This window comes from Salvia splendens, chromosome 10 (genome assembly GCF_004379255.2).
Source record: "Salvia splendens isolate huo1 chromosome 10, SspV2, whole genome shotgun sequence".
NCBI lineage: Eukaryota > Viridiplantae > Streptophyta > Magnoliopsida > Lamiales > Lamiaceae > Salvia > Salvia splendens.
The window spans coordinates 13685020-13695622 of record NC_056041.1 but is presented as its reverse complement, the minus strand read 5'-3'; the positions used below and the strand labels follow the sequence as shown (position 1 = coordinate 13695622).

General features: G+C 36.6%; 1 protein-coding gene across 3 annotated transcripts; it reads left to right on the top strand.

Annotated features, from left to right (window-relative positions):
- Positions 1 to 547: 547 nt before the first annotated feature.
- LOC121752020 (kinesin-like protein KIN-7D, mitochondrial) lies at positions 548 to 10015 on the top strand. 3 transcript variants are annotated; one of them, XM_042146891.1, is made up of 25 exons: positions 548 to 1324; positions 1459 to 1556; positions 1778 to 1867; positions 2083 to 2135; positions 2693 to 2758; positions 2911 to 2964; positions 3261 to 3320; positions 3613 to 3691; positions 4424 to 4491; positions 4792 to 4848; positions 4961 to 5065; positions 5154 to 5258; positions 5522 to 5629; positions 5722 to 5853; positions 6009 to 6191; positions 6406 to 6627; positions 6959 to 7099; positions 7233 to 7352; positions 7446 to 7496; positions 7642 to 7689; positions 7840 to 7986; positions 8396 to 9136; positions 9334 to 9463; positions 9548 to 9661; positions 9769 to 10015. In XM_042146891.1, the coding sequence occupies exons 1-24, from the start codon at positions 999 to 1001 to the stop codon at positions 9628 to 9630; spliced, it is 3267 nt and encodes a 1088-aa protein (XP_042002825.1). In that variant the 5' UTR covers positions 548 to 998; the 3' UTR covers positions 9631 to 9661; positions 9769 to 10015. The 3 variants fall into 3 exon arrangements, with proteins under 3 accessions (XP_042002825.1, XP_042002826.1, XP_042002827.1); XM_042146892.1 differs by having other exon boundaries at positions 549 to 1324; positions 8408 to 9136; XM_042146893.1 differs by lacking the exon at positions 6406 to 6627 and having other exon boundaries at positions 549 to 1324.
- Positions 10016 to 10603: the final 588 nt, after the last annotated feature.

Here is a 10603-nt window from a genome sequence, read left to right as displayed (position 1 = left end):
GACGGCGTTTTTATTTGTATTGTTTTTATGTTCATTGTAAAATTTCCCGGTTTCATAATACAACGAATATTCGGTCCCAAATACCTTGTTTTCTAATTATTTACATTATGATAATTTTTTATTATAATTGATTTAAAATAAATGAAAATAAAATTAAATGAAAAGTGGATACAAAATTTTGGAGCTATTGGAAGTATCCACCTTATCGTTGCGGATAACTTTTTTTGTGGGCGCAGATAAATAAATTGGGGCTGTGACAGTTTTTACTCTGTCCTATGCAGCGATTGCCACTGTTATTCCCGCTCATTTTTTCATTCCGATAAATTCAAATATTAAATATTCCGGCGTTCAGCGCCGGTCATAATCCCGCCGATTGCCGGTTTCCCCTAATTTGAACGTTGCGTTGTACAGTGCGCTAGCCGTGTAGTACAGTAAATATATTTCCTTTTTAGGCAGAATTTCCAACCTGGAGCCTCGCCCACCATAAAATAATCGAATTCATTTAAATTTTAAAATACATAAAATTAAAAAACCCTCGAGTCGTTTTCACTTCTCACCAGTCCACCTCCCCCCTCTTCTCGCGCTCTCCTTCTCTCTCTCTACAAGCTCTCTTCTCTCTCTCTGCTAGTCGTCTTTGTCTTTATAAGGAGAAGAAGAGAAGCTATCTCGCTGCTTACCTTTCCCCACGCACCCATACGTGTGTGTGTGTGTGTACATATCCATTTATATATCTCGGCTCAAGCTTCATTGACAGAGAGCATTTTCTGCTGAGAGAAAGCGACAACAAATCCGGAAAAGAGAATCGAACAATGTCGTTCGCTTTGCGAGCTCGCACCACGTGATTTCTGACACATTCTTCTTCTTCCTCATCATCCTTTTTCCCCCAATTTTTTAATATGTGGGTATGCATACGCATACGCAATGCTGGAACTAAAGCAACTGATTGAACAGAGTGGTGCGAATTCTTTTTGTTGCTTTTCCCTCTTTTGTGTGGAGTGATGGCGAGCTCATCTTCTCGAGGAAGGAACAGTTCACCGTTCCAGTATCAGAAACCGACGAGTCCGTACTCGTCGACGTCGTCTACATCGTCGCTGATGAACAGTCGGTTAATGACGCGGTCGTGCTCTTCTTCCGTGACTTCATTTCACGGGGATGGTTACGGAGCTAGATCTGCGATGCCGGGACAGAGTAGAGGGGATTATCCACTGGACCAGACGCCGGTGAGTTACCCATCGGTGGATGACCAGATGATTAGCGAACCAGATAATTCTACTTCGAGATCGGGGGATAGCATTTCGGTGACGATTAGATTTCGGCCTTTGAGGTGCATTCGAACTTCATGATAGATCTGATTTTGACTGATTCTCGATGTTTCATATTAGGGGATTTTTAAAGCTAGGGCAGGATATAAGAGTATCGAATTTTGAAATTTATTTTGCATTTTCGATTTGGTGACAGTGATCGGGAATATCAGAGAGGGGATGAGATTGCTTGGTATACAGATGACGATAACATTGTGCGAAATGAGTATAATCCGATGACTGCCTATGCATTTGGTATTATTCTTTCCATCTTTTGCATATTCTATCTTACTCTGAGTTGGTAGTTGATCAGAATTCTATATTGGATGAACTGGAATTTGTGTTCAACACTTCAGCTATTGAAATATTGAATAATGTGATAGCATTGGTTGTTTGTTATCTAAGTTTCTAAATTAGTTGGATTACCATTGATATCTAATTTCTTCAATTATGCTGTTTTTTCCTATGTTTGACAGACAGAGTATTTGGGCCTGATACGATTACTGAAGAAGTATATGGAGTAGCTGCTCGACCTGTAGTTAAGTCTGCAATGGAGGGCATAAATGGTATGCTAAACATGGTTCTCAACGCAATGGCTGTTTATTTTATTAAAATTGAACCCCAAGTTGGGGATTGTTGAGTTTCATATTAGTACCTGTTGAAACTGACTCAAGCTCTGATTTTGTTATTCTTTAAATCATCATTCAAATTTAAGTTACGACTGATCCACTGCTTGTACTCATAGGGTGTGTAAACTGACACTTGTTGAGTGGTTATGCAGGGACTGTATTTGCTTATGGTGTTACTAGCAGTGGAAAGACACATACTATGCATGTAAGTTAAATCCTTCATTATCATGCATCCTCATTGATGTTTTGTCTACTACGCGTGATAGAAGGATGGTCTAAATCACTAATAGAGTTAGGAGTTGCGAGAAAACTGAATGCATGGAATTTGGTTAAACTGTAAGAGAATAGTTAATGTTATTATCCTAGTTAACACGTGTTTCATTAATTATCTTGAACAAGTAATATCATGACCAATGATTGGTACATATAATGTTTAACATTCTATTTTGTCACGAATCATCAATATGGGCTTGTTATTTGAGTGTATTAAATGGTACAAATTCTTAATACTTGTATATGGTGTACATTCCTTAAGCAGTAATAATATCTAAAACTAGCAACTCAAATTATGTCGCAATATTCATTTAGTGTTAAAGATGAGATGTTTATGTACATGTGAATGGTTTTGGCTTATGGTCTCTGAGCTGTATCATCTTGTTCCTTGCTTAATACTTATCCTGAGCTCCCAAGTGAGTTTAGAGGTTTTGTTTCAGTAGCGAAAATGACTTAGCTGATCTCACTGTTGTATCCATATCTTATCAGGGGGATCATGATTCTCCTGGCATAATACCATTGGCTATAAAAGACGTCTTTAGCATGATCCAAGATGTAAGTTTGCTTGTCCTCTTCTACATGTTTCGATAGCTTCATTTATTGCATATTTAATACAGACAGAATTTATTTTTATCTATGCTTCTGTTTTGTTAACTAGAGCAATCTTTTAATGGATACATTGATGACTAATGTTAATGTCCTATCAGACTCCAGGTCGCGAATTCTTACTTCGGGTGTCATATCTCGAAATCTATAATGAGGTCAGTTCTAGATTATGTATTCTACATTTGATAATGCACCATGAATGTGGGGCAGAACACTAATTTTTGCTCTACACATCTTAGTTTATCTAATTGTTACTCAGGTTCGATGAGTACATCCCTTATTAAGTTATTGAAAAGAGTCACTGCCTTTAAAATTTCTACCATGGAGCCTACGTTTTACTGAATTTATATGCTCCAAATTTCTAGTTCAAAGCACCTAGCCTAATTGGCTCATTTGGATTCTCTTATGTTCCAAATTTTTGTGACGTGTCTTTTGATATCTATGCTACCAGGTGATTAATGACTTGCTGGATCCAACTGGTCAAAATTTGCGTGTCAGAGAGGATGCACAGGTTTTCTACTTTATAATTGTCCTTTCTTCCTGTCATATTTGCTTTTACGTCATAAGCTGCATGTTGGTAATATGGGAGCGGTGTTGATTGTTTGTTCAAATATTATCCTCAGCTAGATGTTAGCGCAAATTCCAATGATTGTCCTTGTTGAACATTTGCAACTGATATTAATTAGAATAGCTGAACTGGATTAAAAAAATTAGAACTTGGTCAATTGAATCAATTTTACAGCACTCCTTTATAGTATTTCACATAGACTGCTGATTTGTTTTCCTTTTCTGAATATGTGCAGGGGACTTATGTTGAGGGCATTAAAGAGGAAGTTGTTTTGTCCCCTGGACATGCTCTTTCGTTTATTGCTGCTGGAGAAGGTATCTGCCACAGTGTTTCTGTTAGGAAAATACATCTTCCTACTGGTTACCATTTTAACTCTTCAATGAAACCAACCCTCACATTTACTGAGGAAAAGCTTCAACCAACCCCCTTTCTTCCTCCCTCTTTATGCTATCCCATTTTTCAAATTTACACTACTATGTATTGGTGTTCAACTAAATTGAGCATTTCTTTTTCTGTCGAAGGATTCAACAATAGTCACTTTTACTTTCAGCCAAAATCTGCTGGGCACCTCAACTATTAATTTATTCAATTTTATGGCAGTAGGTTTTTTACTTGCTATACACTTTCGACATTTGAAGTAGAAATGCACGAACTCAGACTAAAATTGAGAGAGTAGGAACACATGAACTTGGACTAAAATTGACAGAGTAGCCACTAAAACAATTTAGTGAGGAGATTGACCAAAATTGATAGAGTAGCCTAAAATGGAATTTTCTCTATGTATGCTACGAGCTCTAACACATTGATGATTGATTTTATTTATTGTCTTCTCATATTGGCAATACATAAAGGATTGCAAATTGCAATCAGAGTAAACGGCTCATTTGTAGAGTTAATTTTGTCTTTATAACTTAAAACTACTGTAAAATATTCCTACACTTCTAAAACTGTAGTAACGACGAAACACATAAATATGTCCAGTTTAACGTATTTGTTACTAAAATATATGGTCCAATAGTTTGATATTTATTCTTATGTCATGGCAGAACATCGTCATGTTGGATCAAATAATTTCAACCTATTCAGCAGCCGTAGTCATACGATATTTACGTTGGTATGTCATTTCTACTTTTCCTTAATTGCCCTCATTGTCATTTATAGTAGTTATTGCAATAAAATGATGCCTCTTCTCTACTATTCTCATGAAGGCATCTTCCGCGGTGATCTCTTTGGAACTTCAATCTTCTTTTGACAATAATTTTTTACCCCTTTCCAATTGTGTCCCTTTGTGCTTTTGCGCTGCATTCTGCAACTTTTCCTTAATATTTCATTTCATCCCATTTTGTCATTGTTATGTCTTCAGTACATTTAATTTCAATCTCCTACATTTGAAAATGGTTCCTTTATGCTACAGATGATCGAAAGTAGTGCACATGGAGATGACTATGATGGGGTTATATTCTCACAATTGGTATGAATGTTTACTTTATCGATGAATATGGAAAATAAGACTGTTGTTATTCATAGTGAAATAGATTACATCATAAAAAGTTTTCATGCTTTGTTTGGTTTTATTTCTTTAGAACCTAATCGATTTAGCTGGATCTGAGAGCTCAAAAACAGAAACAACTGGTCTACGGAGAAAAGAAGGATCTTACATAAATAAAAGTCTTCTAACACTTGGATCTGTGAGTACTTGACTTTATTGGTTATCGTATAAATTATTTTTCGTCTATTTTTGTCTGTTTTGATTTGGTTATCCTTTCTGATGCGAAGGTGATTGGGAAACTTAGTGAAGGGAAAGCGGCCCATGTTCCTTACCGAGATTCAAAGCTTACCCGACTTTTGCAGTCTTCGCTAAGTGGGCACGGACATGTTTCGGTGAGCTCATATTAAATGATATGATTTTTACCTTATTGATAAAGCATCTCATGAGACGCTGTCTAGTACGCTCAACCTTTAGCTTATTTGACATTAATTGGTTCTTTGTCTTCTTGGATATCTTTACATTATAAGCTTTAATGCTCTATGAATATATATCTTCCAAATTCTTTCAACTCTTACTTTATTACTTTTTGTGTGCATTCCATTCTAATTTTACTGTATTCGACTGCCTCCTGACTTCTAGTTCCAACTTTTTGAAGCTTATATGTACAATTACTCCTGCATCAAGTAATTTGGAGGAAACGCATAATACACTAAAATTTGCAAGCAGGGCAAAGCGTGTTGAAATATATGCCTCACGTAATAAGGTTAGATCAATTGTGTATTAGTGTCAAAATATTTTTTTTATTATAAAAAGTGGATCCAGACCCAGAATTGCCAATTTGTGTTAATCTATCAGATAATTGATGAGAAATCGCTGATCAAGAAGTATCAACGAGAAATATCATGTCTCAAAGAGGAACTCGGTCAACTCAGAAGTGGAGTGATAGTTGGCGTCCCCCATGAAGAAATTTTGGTCCTAAAACAGCAGGTACGGTATCTATACATATAATCTAGAATATTGGAAGATTTGTGAGCAGTGTGGGTTGTGGATAAATATATTGCTAAAAGCATGTTGATATCCTACTTGTTGCACATCAAGAAAAATCACTTAGCTTATTGCTCTCTCTGTTGTGCGCTACACAGTTGGAAGAAGGACAAGTCAAAATGCAATCGAGATTGGAGGAGGAAGAAGAAGCTAAGTCAGCTCTAATGAGCAGAATTCAAAGGTTAACAAAGTTAATACTTGTTTCCTCAAAAAATTCAATGCCTGGACACTTGGGTGAGGCACCTTCTCACCAAAGAAGCCTTTCCGCTTCTGAGGATGATGTAAGTAGCTTGGAATATTTTCTTCTGTATATTATAATTTATTGAAATCAACTTAAGTTGTTGCGTCAAAATATGAAATTCTAGTTCCAAGAGTTGTTATGACTATCGCTAGATCTTCCAAGTGGGTCAACCAACTTTCATTTGTTCTATAGGCCTCGAAAGAAAATTAGTTTGTCTTGTTTTCATTTACCGTTCTTGTTCTCTTGTCTAACAGAAATTGGATGTTCTGCATGATGGTTCTGTAAAACTTGATGGCGAGAATCAAAAAGATTCTTCTTCTGCTTTAATTATTTCATCAGAGGCTTATCATTTAAAACATAGAAGATCATTCAGCAAGTGGAATGATGATATTTCACAAGCTGGCAGTACTTTAACTGAAACAACTCGAGCGGGTGAACTTATTAGTGGTTCTTCCTATGCGTCAAAACTGCATATAGTATGTTCTAACTCCTCTCGTAACACACTGTGCCTGCATTTAATTCTAAGTGTAACTAATAGATGTCTAGGTTTTGGCAATACTATTATCTCCGAATGCATGTAGGCAATCAGTCATTTGGTATTGAAAAACAGTCCTCTATTTTTCTCCATTCCTCCAAACTATAACTCCTTTAAAAAACTTTTTCATGATACTAAGTCCGTTTCTACATATAACCCTTTGTTAGCTTTGGCAGTAACTTCCTGTGAGTCTTAGATCCCTAGTGAAGGAGCATCAGTTTGTTTAAATACATCTAAACGGCTCTCTTCTGTTAATTTGTTACCAACTGTAGGATGAGGTGACTATGTCAGATCATATGGACCTTCTGGTGGAGCAAGTGAAGATGCTTGCAGGAGAGATTGCTTTTAGCACTAGCACCCTAAAGCGTCTAGTAGAGCAGTCTGCAAACGACCCTGAAAGCTCAAGATCTCAGGTAATATTAATTTCATTTCCAAGATTATGGTTAATGACATTGTTTTTGTTTTTTTAATTGTGAATTTCTATATGTATGCTTGGGTAATTTTTGAAGTAATTTTAGGACTGATAAAATTGTCATCTAACAACAGATTGAGAACTTGGAGCGTGAAATTCAAGAGAAGCGGAAGCAGATGAAAGTTTTGGAACAACGAATAGTTGACAGTGGTGAAGCTTCAGTTGCTAGTGCTTCAATGGTTGAAATGCAACAGGTTTCTCTATTTATGTTAAGTTAAATTTTTCATGCCCTGCTTATTTGATACTAGCTTGGTATTAATTGTTTGACTTGTTCTTTTTTTCATCAGACCATTACGAAGCTCATGACACAGTGCAGTGAGACGGGTTTTGAGCTTGAGGTTTTTCTCCTTCTACCCATGTTTCTATATTGCACTTATTTGTGTCACAAATAGTTGCTATCACCTGCCATTTTCTGTCATGCCTTTTCAAATGATAAGTGAAAAATTGTTGGGTTCATAAGTCTTCCTTGGTCTTGCAATACAGATTAAATCTGCAGACAACCGTGTACTTCAAGAACAGCTTCAGAAAAAGGTAACCTTATCATCGCCATTCGCCATCATCAATTTTGCAATTTATTACTTATGATCTCCATCACTTGCCAAATTTTCAGAAAAAGAAGGTACTCTTATTTATTGTTGTAGTTCTGCCCACTTAAGGTAATTATTCTACTTTTACTATCAGTCTGCAGAAAACAAGGAATTGGAAGAGAAGATTCTCCAGCTGGAGCAGCAATTAGCTTCTGTTTCATGTGACAATAAGTCATCTACCTCTGGGAATTGTGTCCCTGATGAATATACTGAAGAGTTGAAGAAAAAAGTTCAGTTGCAGGTAATTCTTTTCTATACTCTTGATAAATTCATGGACTTATTATAATGTTCAACAGTTCAGATTGACATCTGTATATTGGGAAAGCCTCATTTGGCATTTTATATTTTTCTTTTATCATTATTTAAACAATTAAACTGATATTTCTTATATTATGCTGTATGCTGGTTAAAAAGGATAAGGATATCTAAGGTTCTGAAATGTGACTTCATTTGTTGCTGCATGTTATTATTGGAAGAATCTTTCGTTTACTTGCTAAACTCTATGACATTTTACATCTTATTGTTGTTTCGTGTCTTACATCTTTCTCAGTCATGTTACAATGTGTTGTTGGCAACTTTTATCGCTTAAAATCCTTATGCATCAGAAGAATTCAAGGGTTTTGATTTTCGACATTTGACTCAAACTGAAGCTGGTCCATCAGGAAATGGAGACTGAAAAGCTGAAGTTACAACATGTTAAAATTCTGGAGGAGAATAGCGGATTGCACGTACAAAATCAGAAACTAGCTGAGGAAGCTTCTTACGCCAAGGAACTAGCATCAGCTGCTGCAGTAGAGCTAAAGAACTTAGCTGGTGAAGTCACCAAGCTGTCGCTACAGAAGTCAAAACTAGAGAAGGAAATGCAAGTGGCTCGTGAGTTGAGCGCTAGAAGTTCTGGCAGTCATGGTGGTAACCGCAATCACAATGATGTTCAAAGAACTAATCGTAGAGGTCGCATTTCTGGCAGAGCAACTGAAGTTTCTGGAATGGTTAATGATGACTTCGACATGTGGAATCTTGACCCAGAGGATATAAAAATGGAGTTAGAAGCCAGAAAGCAACGTGAGGCCATCCTCGAGGCTGCCTTGGCTGAGAAGGAAATTTTGGAAGATGAGTACAGGAAAAAGGTTGAGGAGGCAAAGAAGAGGGAGGCTGCTCTAGAAAATGATCTGGCAAACATGTGGGTACTGGTTGCTCGTCTAAAGAAAGAGGTTGCTGCTATGCAAGAAACAAAGGTTATTGGTACTCAGAATGAAGATGCAGGCCAATTAGGTGATGCAAAAAGTGATGGTGGTCACAAAGATCCACCCCTTCAGAATCGTCAAATTCAAGAAAACTCAATTGCTAGTTCAGTCGTTGCCAAAGAAGAGCCACTAGTGGTCCGCCTGAAGGTGAATTATTGCTTCCTCACTCTTTAAACATGCACATTGTTTGAAAGCTGCTAGTTTATAATTCTTCTATATTGTTAGTTTCTGTAAAAAAAACTTACAAAATCTAGAATTATGCATGTCTGCATGAGTTCTGCTAAATATTCTGTTATAAAAGGACAAAATCACTTGATCTTATCATTTTCTTTGAATCTGTGAAGGCTCGAATGCAAGAGATGAAGGAGAAAGAGCTTCGACACAGTGGGAATGGAGATGCAAACTCTCATGTGTGTAAAGTTTGTTTTGAATCTCCTACAGCTACTATGCTTCTACCATGTCGTCATTTTTGCTGTAAGTTATTTCCTTATTGAAATCCTGTTACAAGCTTGATTGCTCAACCGTGAATCATTTGTAATATTCTTACTATTATTGCAGTATGCAAGTCATGTTCCCTTGCTTGCTCAGAATGTCCGATTTGCCGAACAAGCATCGGGGATCGTATTTTTGCCTTTACTTGATAAATGCAGTTAACCAACCTTCAGAGATAAGGTGAGGCAAAAACCATCCTTTTCATGTCACATTAATTTCAACAACCATCTCATATGTACTAAATCTATCTTATCATGACTATAAGTTTGATTTTATTGGTCATGCAGGGATCACAGTTCTCTTCAATGTTCACCTGCAAAATGCAGGCTCTATTCTTTCATTGATCGACCTGTATGTAATTGAACTCAACTTAAATTATCGTTCTTCGTTTCTTCCTCTGTACAACGGGGACTGTGTTTCCCAAGCCCCCTTGAGGCGAAAACGACTGAGTAAGCTCATGGTAGATAAGTTCCATGGACAATCTCCGCCCGTGGAAGAAACAAACTTGGTCATTTAATGGAACTTGTTTATTTATGCTGAGCATCGTTAATTTTATTTTTGTATAAATAGAAGTAGCGGAATCTCCAAGTAGCTGCTAAATCATGTGATGCGAGGGAAGAAGAAAAAAAATGAAACTGTCAATAATGACAAGCAATTTCAACTGCAATTTTTGGTGTTCATATTCCCTCTTCACGGATTTGTTATGAGTGGTATTAAATCCAAAAATATTTTTCCAGATTGAAGAATTGCATGTGATGGTGTTTATTATGCCTTGTTGTGAAGCCATTTTAAGCTGTTTTTTATGTCAGCATTCTTGCCACTTCCTTTAATTTGCAGGTTTCTACTCTTCCATCATACATGTGCATTGCTCTTGCAACCATTGGTTCTTAGTAGTAACAGTAATTGATAAAATGGAAGTTATTTACAAGTTTGGGTTTTTCATTAGGTGTTTTATTCTAAAAAACCATGAATTTACCAAATTCCGTCGACGCTCGTGAACTACATATTGTCTCTAATTTGATAGTAGTAGTACTACTCTACGTTCACAGGATTGCCAATATAAATTGGTTTAATCATTGTCAAGGGGAAATTTAATCAATTGCAGCTAGGTGGAATGGCTTA

Excerpts from the sequence above, each read along its gene's own strand:
- LOC121752020 (XM_042146891.1), top strand. The coding sequence starts at position 999 with ATGGCGAGCTCATCTTCTCGAGGAAGGAACAGTTCACCGTTCCAGTAT. Across the intron at positions 5,259-5,521 it reads GTGGGCACGGACATGTTTCG|CTTATATGTACAATTACTCC; the intron begins GTGAGCTCATAT and ends AACTTTTTGAAG. Across the intron at positions 7,100-7,232 it reads CTGAAAGCTCAAGATCTCAG|ATTGAGAACTTGGAGCGTGA; the intron begins GTAATATTAATT and ends ATCTAACAACAG.